This window comes from Eumetopias jubatus, unplaced genomic scaffold (genome assembly GCF_037043125.1).
Source record: "Eumetopias jubatus isolate StellerSeaLion01/CBP00866 unplaced genomic scaffold, mEumJub1_p1.0 scaffold_3, whole genome shotgun sequence".
Taxonomy (NCBI): Eukaryota; Metazoa; Chordata; class Mammalia; order Carnivora; family Otariidae; genus Eumetopias; species Eumetopias jubatus.
The window spans coordinates 113,879,856-113,900,845 of record NW_028274809.1 but is presented as its reverse complement, the minus strand read 5'-3'; the positions used below and the strand labels follow the sequence as shown (position 1 = coordinate 113,900,845).

Here is a 20,990-nt window from a genome sequence, read left to right as displayed (position 1 = left end):
AAAATGCAGAATGGTTATTATTAACAATATCAACCAAAAGCACAGAACAGATGTTATCAAAAACCATATAACTATGAAAGCTAAAGACTGACAGATAAATCCATATTTACCCAAACTCAGAAATAAGAACAAAAGTATATCCATTAATCCTGAATGGAATCATTTTAGGTTTAAATTTGAAATAAACAGCATTATGTAAGTCTTCAAAATTAAAGATAAATTATAAATAGAAGCCTAATGTGAATATAGGTATTTAAATCTTACTTTTTTTTTTTTTTAAGATTTTATTTATTCGACAGAGCGAGAGAGAGCACAAGCAGGGGGAGCAGCAGAGGGAGAGGCAGTCTCCCCGCTGAGTAGGCAGCCCGATGTGATGCCAGGCTCAAACCCAAGACCCTGGGATCATGACCTGAGCAGAAGGCAGAGGCTTAACCGACTGAGCCACCCAGGTGCCCCTAAATCTTACTTTTTAGAAAAGAGCACAAAATATAAAAATAATAAACTCCATTACTGAAATATTCTATAAATTCATTCTTACTAATTTAGACTAGATTCTTCCATTCCCTCTTATTCCAAATAAATATTAGATATCAGCAAAAATCCTAAATTTTGAAAACTAATAAAAGAGTGGTAACAATTTCAGGAAGGTTTCTTGAAGGGACTCGCTTAAGTGATCAGCTGGGGTGCCTGGGTGGCTCAGTTGGTTAACCATCAGGTAGGGCTCCCTGCTCAGTGGGGAGCTTGCTTCTCTCGTGCCTCCTCCCCAGCCACCCCCACTTGGGCTTTCTCTATTTCTCCCTCTAATAAATAAATTCTTTAAAAAAAATAGTGATCAGCTTTAGTGCATCTGAAGAATCCGTTGTCCCTTGTCAATTCCCTGGGCTAACAGCACAAGGGAAATGAGAGAAAGGAAGGAAGAATAAGACAAATCACAGATCTTCCAAAATAAGAGTATGACCTAGTCAAAATGATACAAAATAGATTTATCATAACCCTAAAATCAAAACCAATATTTGCAAACATACTATAAACATCTGTATAGATGTTTTCCAAAATAGAAGTATAATGATTTAAGACCATTGAACATGAAATCATTTGTCAAAAAAGGGAAAAGCTACTGTTCTAATAAATTTGTCTGTTTTTTTGAATATTAGAACAGGATGGGTATAAACAGAGACAGTTCCACCTGCCTGCTTATTCCCCTTTCCTTATTCTTTACCCACCACAAGACTGAATCAGTCAGGGATCTTCCATTACAACCACAGGAACTGGGCTCCCCTTTGCTTTAACTATGTGGTCAAGCTACATCTGAGGAGCCCACGGACGACAAAAAAAAAAAAACCCACCAAAAACCAAAAAAAAACAGGAGAAGGGACTCTTCCACAATAAAGGCCATTATTTGTAAAGTATGTAATTCCAAAACAGACATCTTTTAATATGTAAATGTTTCCGCTATAATTAAAACTTGCACAAATTTATATAAATGTATGTATGTGTATTTTTACCATGTTTAATCTACAAACCAATTAATCCATACCTAAATAATCATGGGCCAATTATAACACTTATTTTAATAGTCTTGAAGCCTGTAGAGAACGTCTATATAATTCAAAATTGACTCTTACAATCTTAAGAAAATCAGGTATTATTTCCATCTCACAAATGAGGTAATTCAGGCTTAGTGTGACAGAACTAGGACTGCATTCCAGGTCGCCTGCCTCCGTATTGTTTGTCTCACTGACACAAAAAACAATAGATATATACAAATCCTCAATATCTGGTATCTCAAGTGGAACATTAAGAATTTAGAGATTAAGACAATTTTCTAGGGACATACTATATAAATTGAATTACATTTGTATTTGTAGCAAATGCAAAGATGTTCATTAAATTTTACTTGAAATCCTTGATTTGTTCTCATTACTATGGGTCTATAGTGCAACTGTACTTTTTTAGTGTCTCTGAAGTTAACTTGAGGCCACTGTTTAGCTTCTCTTTTTAAACTATGTCATCTCTACAAATGTAGATTTGATGACACAAAGATTGAGGGCCAAGGAGAGTTCAAAATTTGCTTGCGTGGCATTGGTGTGGTAAAGAAGGGTAGGGATTTGAAAGGAATATACTTCATTAAAAATAAGTAAAGAGGCAATTTCCCACAGAAGTCTCCAAAGAGTCAGAAAAAAAAAATAGGTAGGCTGATTAATACAGAACTTCAACTCTGTATTCTTTTTGATCACTCTGAACAATTATAAAATGAATCAGAAAAGCTTTATCTTTTGTTAAGTTTCTTTAAGAGTCAGCAGCAAAAATGCAAGTTTTTAGGTTCTAACTAGAAGTATGTTTTCTCTAACATTTTTATCTTTAACATTAGGTCGTAATGTATTAAAGATGAAAGATGATAAAACTTACCTCACAATCAGGGCATATAATTGTGCTGTATTCTTCAGTTATTAACAAGCACAGTTCACAAAAAGCATGTCCACATTGAAGTTCATGGTGGTGACCTATTAATGAAATTCTGTTGTGAATTAAACTTTTAACAATTTGTTAGCACTGAATGTGAAGCATTAATCAGAGAGAAAAGTTAAAGGGGATGCTCATGTATAGGAAAAGATATCAAGTGTCCTGAGAAATGTAGGAATTACTGAACAAAATTCAGGAGAAACTATGTAAGTCAGAAGAAAAAAAAACAGGTCAAAAACCAGGCAGTACTATGTAATACATTTTGCACTAATTTAGATAGTTTTTGGTACCTATAATACTTTGAACTTGCCATATCTTCTAATCATACAAAATGCTCTGACATACTTTATTTGATCTTTGTAAACATCAGAGCTAAGTAGGCTTGGGAAGGTTATATTCAACTTAGAAATGGTAAACATTTTGGTGATCTGGCTAAGTAAATGGTATAATCCAGACTCCAGCCCAGTTCTGTTTCCAAGTCCAATATTCTTTCTACTTGATCCTATTGCCTCTACTAATTTATATTTCTAATCCTGTGAAGGGAGCAGGGAGGGCAGAAATGAGACATTGGGAAGACCCCTCTCTTACAATGATCTAAGATACTGGCAAGGACAGAAGCCAGATGCTATTACTGTCACACACACATACCCACATAAAGATAATTTTCACAAACCTAGCATTTATGAGGGGGAAATACCATAATCTTGAGTGAAAACCTAACATCAAGATTTTAATGCTCTAACTAGAATTTGACGTTTATCATAATAAACATATTTTAGTTATGTAATTGAAAAAGTTATTTTAAAACACTTTTCAAGAAAAAAGGAAAATTAGATTAAATCAGTCATCTTTTATTGGCAAAAAAATAAGAATTACAATCTTTTGATTAAAAAAAAAGCTTTAGTTTTCAAGCCAAGTGAAATATCTGAAACTTCCTTAGGACCAAGCTAAAATTTAAAGTTCTATTTAAAATCAGATATCCTACCAAAGAAATAAAATGTTTAACTGTTCTATCTTTATAAAATTTCTGATATTGTTCAAGTCTAATTTGTGGTTCATCATAGCTTACAAAGCACTTTCACAATTTTATATCCATAAACACCATCTACACTATTTCTGAGCATTGTAATACAAACATATGGAAAAACGAGTGATTTTAAAAGGTCGTGTTCTAAACAACTTATTTCTTTCAAACAATAGAAATTTTCTATGTAACAGCAGTGATTAAAAAAAACAGTAGGAGAAACTTGGCTCTCCACCCTAAAACACAACCAACTTTCTCTACAAAGGTCCATGTCTATTAAACGGAGTCCATCTTGAAGGACTGAGAAAATTAACGACTTTCACTTTGAAAGTATAAACATTAAACAGTTATGGGGGTGGTAAGACTTCATTCAGCAGCTGCAGTTTGAAATTCAACAACTCTCAGTCAGAGACACAGCACTCTAAGGCATTTTAAATTAAAGTAACTTGAAAGTGTTTTCACTTGAGTAGAGTCTAAATTAGATCAATAGGAGTGCAGTGGATTTTTCCCCTTGACGTACAAAGAAAAACACAAGATGCCCAACAGGAACAAACTGTTTCCCAAACAATGCCCTAAGCCAAACTGATTAATAATACCTCCCTTCGGATCCCAAACATCTGTTTTTTAATCCAGGAACATTTTTAAGTGGTCTACTTGTTACTCCCACAGCAAACTACATAAGAAAATCAAATATCATTACTTCTGAATCACAAGACCATGGGCTAAATTTTTACATCTACTCTTTCATGAACCTATGAACCTAGGGAAGTTTTCGAAATAGTGCTCAAGAGGGCTCACACACCATCCCCTAAGAGAATCAGTGAAAAAACGGTGAGAAGCAGGAGCAAAGCGGAGAAAGCTTTGGAGAGGTACGAAACGACCCTCAACCGACCACAGTGGGTGTCTCTGCTGCCCTGAGAGTGGGCTCCTGGCAATCGGGGAGACCCGTGGGGGCAGTTTTCCCCGTCCATCTTGCTGCGACTGAACAGCCCCCGACACTGCCAGCTCCCTTGGCTCTCAGGTCTCCACACCCAGCAGCCTGATTAGGATGGAGCCCTTGAAGGGCAGGTGGCCAAGGCAGAGCAGGGCCCTCGGGGGCTCACCCTCAATCTCCTCACCAGAAACTCTGGACACCCTTCTTCCACACTGAGTACACTGAATCTCGGCAGTACCCCAGGGCCGACTCTTCCTCCCCATCTGTTGATAGGAAGACAGGGTGAACCGAGCTGTGGAAGCTTCCGCCGCCATCTCTGCCCGCTTTTGGCTCCGAAGACCGGTACCACGTGCCATTCCCGGCGTCCTTCGCGGTAGCTACCAATCATCAGAGGCAGGCGTCTCCAGACAGCCAATCAAAGAGATTAAAGCCCGCCTCCTCAGCTTGCGCTTTCCAGGTGCTGCGTGGCTGTTTGCGGTTTGCTCTGGGCGGGTCCATTCTGAGAAAGGACGGGGTGGGGAACTTTTTATTTTCAAATCTTTACCCAAAGCCCACCACCTTAGCACTCTTACAGCATTCAAATTCAGATCTCGCATATTATTACTGACATTGTTGTTGACTTTACAGGTAGCAAACAGTCTTTTATATTGAAGTAATCCATCTTCCCTAAGTGTGTAAGGGCCAGAAGCCTAAACCGGTGTGCTAGGCATGTGAAGGTTTGGCTAACAGTGACCTTAGTGGAGAACCTATCAAAAGCTGCCTGTGGGGAGAGTCCGTTGGTAATTTCAAACTAAGGCCTGGTCATCTTTAACAGTTGTGCAAAATGGTAAACAAGGCACTGCTGGGAGCAGTTGGGGATGGTAAGAATTGATTAACAGGTTCCTGCGTGATAGGTATGTAGCCCTCTACCTAAAACGTTAACTTTTGGTTGGGTAGCTTGTGTTCAGTACCAGAGGAGGGTTAGAGACAATAAGAATTACTGAATTCTAAGAGATGTCAGTATGACCCTACAGCGGTATGAAAAGCCTTCCTAGAAGATATAGGGGTTTGCATTAGAACTTAAAAACTGGATAGGACTACTTAGTCCTAGCTGGATAGGACTGGATAGGACTACTTAGAAGTAGCTGGGAGATACAGTGGTCTCTTTAGAATTTATTTTGTCGGCCATTTGGTCAGAGTATTAATTTCCTTAAAGTGAGCTTTTTGGAGAGGTATGTTGGGATCGAATTTTGGAGAGTCTTGAACGTTGTACTAAGGAGTTTGGACTTCACCCTTTAAGAAGTAGAATGCTGGTGAAGTTGTATGAGCAAGGGCTGCAGTAATCTGGTAGCAATGTGGCAGGTATGTTGTGGAGGAAGCACTTTGGGATGGCAGGGTGCCTTCAGATGTTAAGAATAAAAGCCTGCATATATTCCTTATTTTCCCTCTACATTTAAAAAAATACAAACAGAAATATTATGTTCAAAAGCTCATCGCTGCTCAAAAATATTTATACTTTGTTGCCTTCAGGAGAAAGTACTAATTTCTTAATCTTCCTCATGCTATTCATCCAATGGTTTCTACTACTATTCCAGAATGGAATTTGAAGTACTGATCAAACCAATATTTCCATGGAACATGCTGATTCTTTTTTTATTTTTATTTATTTTTATTTTTTTAATGTTATTTTATTATGTTAGTCACCATACATTACATCATTAGTTTTTGATGTAGTGTTCCATGATTCATTGTTGGCATCTTTTTTTTTTAAGATTTATTTACTTATTTGAGAAAGAGATGGAGCATGGGCACCAGAGCCAGAGGGAGGGGCAGAAGGAGATGGAGAGAATCTCAAGCAGACTCCCCATTGAGCATGGCGCCTGAGAGGGGGGCTGGATTCCCCAATCTGGAGATCATGACCAGAGTGGAAATCAAGAGTTGGGCATTTAACTGGCTGAGCCACCCAGGTGCCCCGGAACACTGCTGATTCTTATACCATTTTGTGAATAGTATTCCATATCCCCCTCATCTGGAATACTCCTGCCTCTTTGTTGACTTATATTCTTATCCTCCATGAGTGGTCTTTAGAACCACCTGCTTCTCCCTGAAACCTTTACATTTCTCTTTGCATTCAGTACTACTCTAGCATGTAACAACAATCTTCTTTTCCACTATGGATATCTGTACTGTAATTTGAATAATAATAATCTCATTGCATAGGGGTTCTTAATGAGTCATACTATGAATCTAACATGGTGTAGTACAGAGGAATCATCTCTGAATGTTACCAGATGTGCTGGAGAAAATTTTGCCTTTGAAAATTTTGCCTCAGAAGTTGAATAAATTTTGGGTAAATCAGGACCAGTGAGAAATACAATGATATATGTTTAGGTCTTAGTACTTACCATGACCTCTCAAATACAGCAGGCAGAATTATTTTTTTAACATTTAATTTAGATTAATCCTTTGTTTGGATTCCTTTAATGGCTTCTCATTGACTATGACAAATCCTTAACATGGCCTCTGAGGCCTTTGTGATTTGGCTTCTGCTTGCCTCTCTAGCTTCATTTTGTACCACTTCTCACTATGTCCCAGATACATTGGCCTTTTTCAGTTCTATAAGTAGGTCAAACTCTTTGCACTCACAGGACCTTCACCTGGAACTCTCTACCCTTAACTATTAAAAAAATTGTTATAAAATATTTTAGTCCCACAAAAAGGAATAAAGAATAAAATTATGAATGTCCATGTATCCTCCAACCACTTTAACAATCTAATTTTACCTAGATAATCTAGTTTTATCACGTTATTTTGGCCATTTATTCACATTTGGTCAATTCTTTAATTCTTCTTCTTCATACTTCTAGGATAATTTTTCTTCTTCAAGGACACCCTGAAGAAATGTCTATAGTGGGGATATGTTACTGGCAAATGCTTTCAGTTTTTATTTGGATGAAAATATATTTTTATTTCATCTTTATTCTTGAATGTTATTTAGTAACATAAAATCCTAAGTTGCCAGTTAATTTTTCTCAGTCTTTGGAGATAACATACTGATTTCTGACTCCTGTTGTTGCTATTGAGAAGTTTTCTCTAAATCTATCATTTTTTATGGGTAAGTTGTTTTTCTTTGGCATTCTATATTTTTATGTTTATTTGTATTTATTTTTAGTAAAGACCTATTCATTTATTTTAGAGAGAGCAAGAGAGAGAGCATGCAAGTCGGGGCGGGCAGGGGGGTGGTGCAGAGGTCGAGAATCTCAAGCAGACTCCCTGCCAAGCATGGAGCCAGATGCTGGGCTCAATCACACAACCCTGAGATTATGACCTGTGTTGAAATCAAGAGTTGGATGCTCAACTGACTGAGCCCTCTAGGTGCCTCTGACATTTTATATATTTATTATAATATCAAAGTGTAGATATATATTTACTCTGCTTGGGATTGATTGCAATTCCTCAGTCTAAGTATTCTTATCTTACTGGCCTGGAAAATTTTTGACCATTTATAAACTCTTTGTATATTAGTTCTTCCTTGTTATTTTTTTTTTTTTTTGGAACTCCTATTAGATAGTAAATAGGGTCTTTTCATTCTATACCTTTCTTAACTTCTCTTTCATATTTTCCATTTCTTTATCTCTCTGTGCTGCATTCTGGGAACTTTTTTCATATATCTATCCCAGCTAATCAATTCTCTCTTCAGCTGAATCTAATCTGCTATTTAACATGACTGCTGAGTTCTAAATTTTAGTGCCTATTTAGTTCAATTCTAGATATTCTTTTTGTTTTTAATTTCAAAATATCCCTGATCTTTTTGGATAGTATTGTGTTCCTTTCTCATGTTTTTTCATTCCATCTTTTATTACTTCAATATTTTAAGCACAATTATTTTGTTATATAACCCCAGAATTCCTTTACCTGATATTCCTGAGGGATATAAATATGCAATTTATTTTTACTGATTCTTATTCATGGTGGTGTGTTTCCTCATGTGTTTTGTAATTTTGGATTTTAAGCTCATGTGAGAATCTTGTGAGGCCTGTATTAAGGATACATTTCTTCACATTTCCTTTTTGCTTCCTTTAGGCATCCCAAGGCACGATGAATCTAGGACCACTTTAATTTAATGTGTTGGCTTCCTAGACTACTCTGATAGCACATTTCTAATCCCATGCCTACCTGAAAGCACATATGTATTCTAGGTAACCTGGGGATATAGTTTCTCCACCCAAAGGTATACAAGATAAACAAAATTCTTTGTCTTTTAGCCTACCTGTTCATTCCCACCATCAAAGTATGAACCTACTGTGTAAATGCTTGGATTAGCAGCTGTTTTATTTTTTTGCTAATTCAATGGCTGTAGCACGATATCTTTTTGTAGTCTTAATTTACATTTCTCTAATGACTAGTGAGTAATGAGTTTTCATGTGTAGGTCATTTAGACTTTCATATTCTTTTTTTGCCTTTTGGGTTGTCTCTTAATTGATTTATAGCAATTCTTTATTCTAGATTCCAAAGCAAATATCCTTTTCTAGGTTATGACTTGTTTTATTTTTTGTTGTTATTGTTTTGTTTTGTTTTTACTTTATGATATCTCTCTTTTTTTAAATTTTATTTTATTATGTTAATCACCATACGTTACATCATTAGTTTTTTTTTTAAGATTTTATTTATTTATTTATTTGACAGAGAGAGACAGAGAGGGAACACAAGCAGGGGGAGTCGGAGAGGGAGAAGCAGGCTTCCCGCTGAGCAGGGAGCCCAATGCGGGGCTCGATCCCAGGACCCTGAGATTATGACCTGAGCCGAAGGCAGACGCTTAACCGACTGAGCCACCCAGGCGCCCCACATCATTAGTTTTTGATGTAGTGTTCCATGATTCATTGTTTGTGTGTATGATATCTCTTATTGTCCAAAAGTGTCTTATTTTACTATGAAATGTTCATTAAGATATGCAATTTTGAGTATTATTTAAAAATCTTTCCTCAAGCTAAACATTCATTTTATTCATTATCTTCCATAAGCTTTATTACCTTCTCTTCTATTTTAAAATTCAGCTTTGTTGTTGGTATTTGCATAGGAGTGGGAGAAAATGAGATGCAAAGGAAACATGAGATCCCAGTAATTTGTTTTTTTTAAGATTTTATTTTTATTTATTTGACAGAGAGAGAGCAAGAGAGCACAAGTAGGGGGAGTAGCAGAGGGAGAGGAAGAAGCAAGCTCCCTGCTGAGCAAGGAGCCTGATGTGGGACTCGATCCCAGGACCCTGGGATCATTACCTGAGCTGAAGGCAGTCGTTTAACCGACTGAGCCATTCAAGTGCCCGAGATCCCAGTAATTTGGATGGGCAGGGTCATGAACCTTGATTTACTCTTTACATGTGTATCTCTACGAATACACCATTGGTATAGTGCCATCTCAGAACACAGATATAGAGATAGATATTCCGCATTTTATTATGATTTTTATAATTATCAAGTATATTTTGACTTTGGCTCTACTTTTGTTTCATTAAAACATTGGATTTAACATTTTTCTTCTAGACTATCTGAAAGTATCAGATAGTCATTAAAATAATTCATTATAAAACATTTGGGCAACCCTCGTGGGTCCCCTCCCTCTTTGGGAGCTTTGTACTATCACTTAATAAACTTTGCTTTGCTGCACCAAAAAAAAAAAAAAAAGTGCCTGGCCTGGCTGGCATCCATCTCTAGCTCAGGTCATGATCCCAGGGTCCTGAGATCAAGTCCTACATTGGGCTCCCTGCTCAGCGGGGAGTCTGCTTCTCCCTCTCCCTCTACTACCCCCCCGTTGGTGCTTTCTCTCTCAAATAAATAAATTCTTTAAAATAATAATAATTTATTATACAACATTCACAGAGCGTCAAACACAAATGTGTGCTCAATAGAAATATAGTAGTAAGTGCTTACGTGGTGTCAGAACACAAGATGTTTGCAGGGAGAATGCACCAACATAGCAATAACCAGCTTGACATAATTTCAAAATGCACTAGATGGCGCCAGGCCCATAACAAACAGTATTCGCAATTTGTTTCCTTCCTTACTTTTTGGAGGTAGTTTTCAGGTCTTCTGCTATGTTGCCACTGACTTTTCTGTTCTAAAACACTGCTAGCAGAGGCGGACAGTGAAAATGTATAAGTTGTCTTCTATACGTTGTTTGAAGGAGGCAGAATACCCAGCTGACTTTGGGTATTTTTTCCAGGAAGTGACTCTGGCTTTTTTCTTATAAAGTTCAGGGCAGGGGAGCAGGAATGACCTTTAGAAATTGCTGCAGACCCCTCCTCATTTGGGATGGGGAAGCCAAGGCTCAGAACCGCCCTGACTTTCTTGGGTAGAGTTAGAGTCCTGGTGTTCTGATTTCTGGACTATGCTCCTATATTTTATTATACCAAATTCCACATCTACTTCCAGAAGACTTTACTTTGGGGAATTGTAACAGAGATGGCTTGGATGGATAGGAAATTTTGGATTAATGGAGAGATAACAGTTGCTGCTCCAGGCCAGATTTGGGGACCTTTTGTAGGGATCAGCAAACTTCAACTTGGCTGTTAGTGGACAAGATGGGAACTGCAGAAATAACTCCAAGAAGAGCTCTGGGGTCCTAAAAGTTGGGAGAGTAACCTGCAGGGCCTGAGGAAATGTACCCCTGTAAACCTTCTTATAGGGCAGCAGGGTGTTAGTATCTGCCATTCTTTCTCCTATGCTCTATTCAGGACTCATTAATTGGGAGAATTCTCCATCTGCATTTGTCAGGGCAAGTGACTGCTTTTCTGACTGAGTTGGGTGTGGGCTAGACACTGCAGAGGTTATCTGGTAATTCTCAGACTTTGCTTAAGAATCCTTTGGAGAGATTATGGGAATGCAGAGGCCCAAGCCCTAGAGGTTCTGATTTAGGAGGTCTAGGTGAAGCTCGCTGAGAGATAGACCGCTTTATATAGCTGAAATTTCTTCTGACTCCTCAGTGGTTTATGTACATTTCCCTAGTTCCTTCCATTCCAAAACCTACATTGCCTGCTATCTACATCTGTTTTTTTTCTCTCTTGGAAACATAAAGATATAGACACTGAGGGAGTAGCAACACCCATGTTCACAGTGATTTTGTTTGTTTACATTGATGCAAATTGTTATGATTAGAAAATCTCCAAGGGACGGTCAGTCCAAGCTCAGACTCTGCGTCTACTCTGTGGTGAAGTGGATGAAGGGAACTGCATTTGCAGATAACTTTCAATAGAAAATATGACCTGTTGTTTCAGACCCTAATAGTTGCTGATTGTGTATGCTATACTGTTAGCTCTAAGGCAATCTTGCCCCTTGAGCCTTTCCTCAGGAGCCCTGGCCAGAGGGGTGGGTAGGCACACTTCTGCAGCCTCTGTTCTCCACCTTTCCAAACCCTCACCTGTCCATTTCTCATGGATGGAAGGCTCTCCATCCCTCCTCTCAGATAATATACAAGAATAAAAACATTTCATACAAAGCTCTAGAAGCAGAGACACTTCTTCAGTCTCATGTTGTCTTGTTGTGGTATTTTATGTCTGCCATTTTGTGTTCTAAATGCCATCCTTACTCCCTGTACTCGAGTCAGATATATCTTTAATGTGGTTCACAACACTGGGTATGATTCTAACACATGGCATCTGTTTCGATGATGGCTTCAGAGAGGAGATGAAGAAATAAATGAGGGTGTGTTTAAGCTCACTGTGGTAAAGGAGGATTATAGAATTATGGAAGAATGGCAGCGGGGGCTGTGGTGGTATAGCCTGAGTCACAATATGGTCACATTTATCACCCTTTTCTTGCCAGGAAATTTAATTCTCCTGTTTCCTCTTAGAGGTCCTCCTTTTATCTCCTCTAACCCCCTCACCTTTTATCTTTTTTTTTTTAAGATTTTATTTATTTATTTGTTTGACAGAGAGAGAGAGAGAGACAGTGAGACAGTGAGAAAGGGAACACAAGCAAGGGGAGTGGGAGAGGGAGAAGCAGGCTTCCCGCCGAGCAGGGAGCCTGATGCGGGGCTCTATCCCAGGACCCTGGGATCATGACCTGAGCCAAAGGCAGATGCTTAACGACTGAGCCACCCAGGTGCCCGCCCCCACCTTTTGTCTTAAGGGCAAATAAAACATCAGAATTGACAGAAGTTTTTGGAAACCAGTGGACTCATTCCTATAGGCCAGATCACTGGTCTATCTCATTTTAGTGAAAACAGTATATTAAATGTCATAATTCATCCATTGTGTTTTTACATAAAGCTGCTCTCAAATCCTCAATGCTTCCTTCAAACATTCCCCACCAGGGCTGAATCCAGAGGGTGGATTCCTACCATCACCAAGATCTCTGTAGTGTTGTTATATTAGTTTCAGGTGTACAATATGATTCAACAATTCCATACATCACCTGGTGCTCATCACAACAAGTGTACTTTTTTTTAAAGATTTTATTTATTTGATAGAGAGAGATACAGCAAGAGAGGGAACACAAGCAGGGGAGTGGGAGAGGGAGAAGTAGGCTTCCCGCTGAGCAGGGAGCCTGATGCGGGGCTCGATCCCAGGACCCTAGGATCATGACCTGAGCCGAAGGCAGATGCTTAACAACAAGTGTACTTCTTAATCCCCATCACCTATTTAACCCATCCCCCACCCATCTCCTCTCTGGTAACCATCAATTTGTTATCTATAGTTAAGAGTCTGTCTCCTGCCTTGTCTCTCTTTTTTTTCTTTTGCTCATTTGTTTTGTTTCTTAAATTCTACATATGAGTGATATCATATGGTATTTGTCTTTCTCTGGCTGACTTATTTTGCTTAGCGTTATACTCTCTAGTTCCATCCATGTTGTTGCAGATGGCAAGATTTCATTCTTTTTTTATGGCCGAATAATATTCCATTATATACATGTATACCACATCTTCTTTATGCATTCATCAGTCAATAAACACTTGGGCTGCTTCCATAATTTGGCTATTGTAAATAATGCTGCTATGAACATCAGGGTGCATGTATGCCTTTTTTTTTTAAGGATTTTATTTATTTATTTGACAGAGAAAGAGAGAGAGCACAAGCAGGGGGAGTGGCAGGCAGAGGGAGAAGCAGGCTCCCTGCTGAGCAGGGAGCCTGCTGAGGGCTCCATCTCAGGACCCTGAGATCATGACCTGAACCGAAGGCAGATGCTTAACTGACTGAGCCACCTAGGTGCCCCTAGTCTTGCTTTTCTGAGGCAGATTGCATTTTCCTAAAGATGGTCCCCTTATTATCCCCTGCAAGGTGCTGTTGACACCCTTCCTGTTAGCGGTGGTAGGTGAGGAAGATGGTACAAAATGAAGCTGGAGAGGTGGACAAAGGCAGATCAGTTACAGCGTTGTAGGCTATGCTAAAACTATGAATTTTGTTAAGCAGGAGAGTGATAGGATCCAACTGCTTTCTCTCTCTTTTATGTTGTGGGGAGGAGTTGGTAGCAATGGGTAGAAGAGCTTCAGTTCTTATTTTTAGCTCCAGAATAAGGAGCTATTATGCTCATAGCCTGGGGATTCTTCTACCCAGGATATTACTTACCAAGGAAATGGGCCTGTTATACCACACAGGCAGAGCAGTATAGTAGGAAGGCTTAAGTTGGCCAAAGGACTCTATGGACACTTATTTTTTATTATTATTATGTTAATCACCATACATTACATCATTGATTTTTGATGTAGTGTTCCATGATTCATTGTTTGCATATAACACCCAGTGCTCCTTGCAGAATGTGCCCTCTTTAACCCATCACCAGGCTAACCCATCCCCCCACCTCCCTCCCCTCTAGAACCCTCAGTTTGTTTTTCAGAGTCCATACTCTCTCATGGTTTGTTTCCCCCTCCGAATCCCCCCCTTCATTCTTCCCCTCCTGCTATATATATATTTTTAACATATAATGTATTATTTGTTTCAGAGGTACAGATCTGTGATTCAACAGTCTTACACAATTCACAGCGCTCACCATAGCACATACACTCCCCAATGTCTATCACCCAGCCACCCCATCCCACCCACCGCCACTCCAGCAACCCTCAGTTTGTTTCCTGATTAAGAATTCCTCATATCAGTGAGGTCATATGATACATGTCTTTCTCTGATTGACTTATTTCGCTCAGCATAACACCCTCCAGTTCCATCCACGTCATTGCAAATGGCAAGAATTCATTCCTTTTGATGGCTGCATAACATTATATTGTATATATATACACCACATCTTCTTTATCCATTCATCCGATGGACATCTTGGCTCTTTCCACAGTTCGGCTATTGTGGACATTGCTGCTATAAACATTGGGGTGCACGTACCCCTTTGGATCCCTACATTTGTATCTTTGGGGTAAATACCCAGTAGTGCGATTGCTGGATCATATGGTAGCTCTATTTTCAACTTTTTGAGGAACCTCCATACTGTTTTCCAGAGTGGCTGCCCCAGCTTGCATTCCCACCAACAGTCTAGGCGGGTTCCACATCCCCGCCAACATCTGTCATTTCCTGACTTGTTCATTTTAGCCATTCTGACTGGTGTGAGGTGGTATCTCATTGAGGTTTTGATTTGGATTTCCCTGATGCCGAGCGATGCTGAGCACTTTTTCCTGTGTCTGTCGCCGTTTGGATGTCTTCTTGGAAAAAATGTCTGTTCATGTTTTCTGCCCATTTCTTGATTGGATCATCTGTTCTTTGGGTGTTGAGTTTAAGAAGTTCTTTATAGATTTTGGATACTAGCCCTTTATCTGATATGTCATTTGCAAATATCTTCTCCCATTCTGTCAGTTGTCTTTCGGTTTTGTTGACTGTTTCTTTTGCTGTGCAAAAGGTTTTTATCTTGATGAGGTCCCAATAGTTCATTTTTGCCCTTGCTTCCCTTGCCTTTGGTGATGTTTCTAGGAAGAAGTTGCTGCGGCTGAGGTGACAGAGGTTGCTGCCTGTGTTCTCCTTTAGGATTTTGATGGACTCCTGTCTCACATTGAGGTCTTTCAACCATTTTGAGTCTATTTTTGTGTGTGGTGGAAGGAAATGGTCCAGTTTCATTCTTCTGCATGTGGCTGTCCAATATTCCCAACACCATTTGTTGAAGAGACTGTCTTTTTTCCATTGGACATTCTTTCCTGCCTTGTCAAAGATTAGTTGACCATAGAGTTTAGGGTCCATTTCGGGGCTCTCTATTCTGTTCCATTGATCTATGTGTCTGTTTTTGTGCCAGTACCATACTGTCTTGATGATGACAGCTTTGTAATAGAGCTTGATGTCTGGAATTGTGATGCTGCCATTTTGCTTTTCTTTTTCAACACTCCTCTGGCTATTCGGGGTCTTTTCTGGTTCCATACAAATTTTAGGATTCCATTTCTTTGAAAAAAGTGGATGGTATTTTGATGGGGATTGCATTGAATGTGTAGATTGCTCTAGGTAGCATTGACATCTTCACAATATTTGCTCTTCCAATCCATAAGCATGGAACGTTTTTCCATTTCTTTGTGTCTTCCTCAATTTCTTTCATGAATAGTTTATAGTTTTCTGAGTACAGACTCTTTGCCTCTTTGGTTAGATTTAGTCCTAGGTATCTTATGGTTTTGGGTGCAATTGTAAATGGGATCGACTCCTTAATTTATCTCTCTTCTGTCTTGTTGTTGGTGTATAGGAATTCCACTGATTTCTGTGCATTGATTTTATATCCTGCCACTTTACTGAATTCCTGTATGAGTTCTAGCAGTTTTGGGGTGGAGTCTTTTGGGTTTTCCACATAAAGTATTATCATCTGCAAAGAGTGAGAGTTTGACTTCCTCTTTGCCGATTTGGATGCCTTTGATTTCTTTTTGTTGTCTGATTGCTGTGGCTAGGACTTCTAACACTATGTTGAATAGCAGTGGTGAGAGTGGACATCCCTGCCGTGTTCCTGACCTTAGGGGGAAAGCTCTCAGTTTTTCCCCAATGAGAATGATATTTGCTGTGGGTTTTGCATAGATGGCTTTTATGATATTGAGGTATGTACCCTCTATCCCTATACTCTGAAGAGTTTTGATCAAGAAAGGATGCTGTACTTTGTCAAATGCTTTTTCTGCATCTATTGAGAGGATCATATGATTCTTGTTCTTTCTTTTATTAATGCATTCTATCACATTGATTCATTTGTGGTTTGAACCAACCTTGCAGAGCAGGGATAAATCTCACTTGGTCATGGTGAATAATCCTTTTAATGTACTGTTGTATCCTATTGGCTAATATTTTGGTGAGAATTTTTGCATCCATGTTCATCAAGGATATTGGTCTGTAATTCTCCTTTTTAATGGGGTCTTTGTCTGGTTTTGGGATCAAGGTAATGGTGGCCTCATAAAACGAGTTTGGAAGTTTTCCTTCCATTTCTGTTTTTTGGAACAGTTTCAGAAGAATAGGTATTAATTCTTCTTTAAATGTTTGGTAGAATTCCCCTGGGAAGCCATCTGGCCCTGGGCTTTTGTTTGTTGGGAGATTTTTGATGACTGCTTCAATTTCCTTAGTGGTTATAGGTCTGTTCAGGTTTTTTATTTCTTCCTGGTTCAGTTTTGGTAGTTGATACATCTCTAGGAAAGCATCCATTTCTTCCAGATTATCTAATTTGCTGGCACAGAGTTGCTCATAATATGTTCTTATAATTGTTTGTATTTCTTTGGTGTTGGTTGTGATCTCTCCTCTTTCATTCATGATTTTGTTGATTTGGGTCATTTCTCTTTTCTTCTTGATAAGTCTGGCCAGGGGTTTATCAATCTTGTTAATTCTTTCAAAGAACCAGTTCCTAGTTTCGTTGATCTGTTCTACTGTTCTTTTGGTTTCTATTTCATTGATTTCTGCTCTGATCTTTATTATTTCTCTTCTCCTGCTGGGTTTAGGCTTTATTTGCTGTTCTTTCTCCAGCTCCTTTAGGTGTAGGGTTAGGTTGTGTATTTGAGACCTTTCTTGTTTCTTGAGAAAGGCTTGTATTGCTATATACTTTCCTCTTAGGACTGCCTATGCTGCATGCCAAAGATTTTGAACAGTTGTGTTTTCATTTTCATTTGTTTCCATGAATTTGTTTAATTCTTCTTTAATTTCCTGGTTGACCCATTCATTCTTTAGTAGCATGCTCTTTAGCCTCCATGTACTTGAGTTCTTTCCAACTTTCCTCTTGTGATTGAGTTCTAGTTTCAAAGCATTGTCATCTGAAAATATGCAGGGAATGATCTCAATCTTTTGGTACCGGTTGAGACCTGATTTGTGACCTAGGATATGATCTATTCTGGAGGATGTTCCATGGGCACTAGAGAAGAATGTGTATTCCGTTGCTTTGGGATGGAATGTTCTGAATATGTCTGTGAAGTCCATTTGGTCCAGTGTGTCATTTAAAGTCTTTATTTCCTTGTTGATCTTTTGCTTAGATGATCTGTCCATTTCAGTGAGGGGGGTGTTGAAGTCCCCCACTATTATTGTACTGTTGTCGATGTGTTTCTTTGCTTTTGTTATTAATTGGCTTATATAATTGCCTGCTCCCATGCTAGGGGCATAGATATTTATAATTGTTAGATTTTCTTGTTGGATAGACCCTTTAAGTAGGATATAGTGTCCTTCCTCATCTCTTATTACAGTCTTTGGTTTAAAATCTAATGTGTCTGATATAAGGATTGCCACCCCAGCTTTCTTTTGGTGTCCATTAGCATGGTAAGTGATTTTCCACCCCCTCACTTTCAATCTGGAGTGTCTTTGGGTCTGAAATGAGTCTCTTGCAGACAGCATATCAATGGGTCTTGTTTTTTTATCCAACCTGATAGCCTGTGTCTTTTGATTGGGGCATATAGCCCATTTACATTCAGGGTAACTATTGAAAGATAGGAATTTAGTGTCATTGTATTGCCTGTAAGGTGACTGTTACTGTATATTGTCTGTGTTCCTTTCAGGTCTATGTTGCTTTTAGGCTCTCTCTTTGTTTAGAGGACCCCTTTCAATATTTCTTGGAGGGCTGGTTTCATGTTCGCAAATTCCTTTAGTTTTTGTTTGTCCTGGAAGCTTTTTATCTCTCCTTCTATTTTCAGTGACAGCCTAGCTGGATATAGTATTCTTGGCTGCACATTTTTCTCGTTTAATGCTCTGAATATATCATGCCCGTCCTTTCTGGCCTGCCCGGTCTCTGTGGATAGGTCTGTTGCCCATCTAATGTTTCTACCATTGTAGGTTACATATGTCTTTTCCCAAGCTGCTTTCAGGATTTTCTCTTTGTCTCTGAGGCTTGAATGTTTTACCATTAGATGTTGGGGTATTGACCTATTTTTATTGATTTTTGAGATGGATTCTCTGTGCCTCCTGGATTTTGATGCCTGTTTCCTTCCCCATATTAGGGAAGTTCTCTGCTATAATTTGCTCCAATATACCTTCTGCCTTTAGCTCTCTTTCTTCTTCTTCTGGGACCCCAATTATTCTAATGTTGTTTCATCTTATGGTATCAAGTACTTATCTCTCGAATTCTGCTCTCGTGATCCAGGAGTTGTTTATCTCTTTTTCTCAGCTTCTTTATTTTCCATCATTTGGTCTTCTATATCTATAATTCTCTCTTCTGCTTCATTTATCCTAGCAGTTAGAGCCTCCATTTTTTATTGCACCTCATTAATAGCCTTTTTGATTTCGACTTGGTTAGATTTTCGTTCTTTTATTTCTCCAGAAAGGATTTCTGTAATACCTTCCATGCTTTTTTCAAGCCCAACTAGTATCTTTAAAATCATCATTCTGAACTCTAGTTCTGACATCTTACTAATGTCTGTATTGATTAGGTCCCTGGCAGTCGGTACTGCCTCTTGTTCTTTTTGTTGAGGTGATTTTTTCCATCTTGTCATTTTGTCCAGAGGAGAATAGATGAATGAGAGGGACGCCTGGGTGGCTCAGTCGTTAAGCGTCTGCCTTCAGCTCAGGTCATGATCCCAGGGTCCTGGGATCGAGTCCCACATCAGGCTCCTTGTTCAGTGAGGAGCCTGCTTCTCCCTCTCCCTCTACAGCTCCTCCGCTTGTGCTCTCTCTCTCTCTCTCTCTCTGACAAATAAATAAATAAAAATCTTTAAAAAAAAAAGAGAATAGATGAATGAGAGATCAAAATGCTAACAGGGTAACAACATCCCCAGAAAATATACACTAAACAAATCAGAAAAGACCTGAAACCGGGGGAAAAGAAAGGGAAAGAAAGAAAAAAGAAAAAGAAAAAGATAAAACAAAGAAAAACAAAACAAAAAACCCAGAATATGATCAAATATGATCAGGCTGGTGCATAGATCAGTTCCACACACTACATTTTGGGTGTATTTTGGTCCGTTAGAAGAAAGTGCCTCCCAAAATTTTAAAGAAAGAAAAAGTTATATATGTACAAAAATAAGGGTTAATACGATGAAGGGATGGACTATGAGTGTAAAGATGAAAATTATAAAAAATTTTATAAAAGGAATTGATAAGATAAGAAGTTGATTGAAAAAAGAAAGAAGAGGGTTTAAAAAAAAAAGGGAGAGAATGTGATCAGGCAGAAGACTAGAACAAAGCCATACACTAGAGATTTAGGGTATATTTTGATCTGTTAGAAGAAACTGTATTTCAAAATGTTAAAGAGAGAACAACTTTATATATATATATATATATATGCCAAAAATAAGGGTAACTACTATGAAGGGATAGAACATGACTCTAAAAATAAAAAATAAAAAATATCTTTTAAAAAAGGGATTGATAAGATGTTGGTTGAAAAAGGGAAAAAGAAAAATTCAAAAAAAATTAACTTTGAAAGACTAAAGTATCGTGGTAAAAAAGCCATGAATTCTATGTGCAGTATTCCCCTAGCGCTGGAGTTCTGCCATTCTCATTGATCGGTAAACTTGGTCTTGGCGGGCTTTTCTTGCTGATCTTCTGGGGGAGGGGCCTGTTGCCATGATTCCCAAATGTCTTTGCCGGAGGCGGAATTGCCCCACCCTTGCCAGGTCCAGGCTAAGTAATCTGCTCGGGTTTGCTCTCGGGAGCTTTTGTTCCCTGCAAGCTGTGGAGGACGAGAGTGAAAATGGCGACCTCCCAATCTCCGCTCCGTAGGAGCTGAGAATTTGGGGCCCCATTCCTCAGTACACCCCCAGAGAAAAGCAGTTAATCACTCCTGTCTCCCCATCTCCAGCCGCACTCCGAGCTCACCTGGCCTGTGACCGAGCGTTTCTATCTCTGGCACCCGACCCCGTGGAGTCTCCAAACCCAGCAGATCCCTGTGGTGCGCTCCCGTGCCACTTCTCCTGGGGGAAGAAGGGGAGTCTCCCCGGATATGCTGCTTGTTGGGTCCCTGCTGGAGGAGCAGTGGCCCGACTATGCCGTGGATCATGGTTTATGGCAACCCCGAGCTGAGAGCCCGCGCCTCAGCTCTGTCTCTGCAGCTGGCTTCCCTGCTCCAATACCTGGGAGCTCTGCCGCACTCAGGCACCCCCAGTCATTCTGTGACCCTGAGCGTCCTGAGACCACACTGTCCCAGTGAGGTTCCACCCCCCACTTAGCCACTGGAACGACATCCCTCAGTGGAGCTGACTTCTAAAAGTGCCAGTTTTGCGCTCCGTGGCTCT

General features: G+C 39.2%; 1 protein-coding gene across 3 annotated transcripts in view; it reads right to left on the bottom strand.

Moving 5' to 3' along the window:
* RNF17 (ring finger protein 17) overlaps nucleotides 1-4,735 on the bottom strand; it is a 138,489-nt gene extending 133,754 nt beyond the window's left edge. For 2 of the 3 annotated variants that reach the window (XM_028106389.2, XM_028106398.2), the window contains exons 1-2: nucleotides 4,606-4,735; nucleotides 2,410-2,504 (exon numbers count right to left, since the gene is read on the bottom strand). In XM_028106389.2, coding sequence (XP_027962190.1) covers nucleotides 2,410-2,504; nucleotides 4,606-4,735 — 225 coding nt within the window. Of the gene's footprint in view, nucleotides 1-2,409; nucleotides 2,505-4,590 lie in introns of all 3 variants that reach the window. The other variant, XM_088021775.1, reaches the window with a different exon arrangement.
* Nucleotides 4,736-20,990: the final 16,255 nt, after the last annotated feature.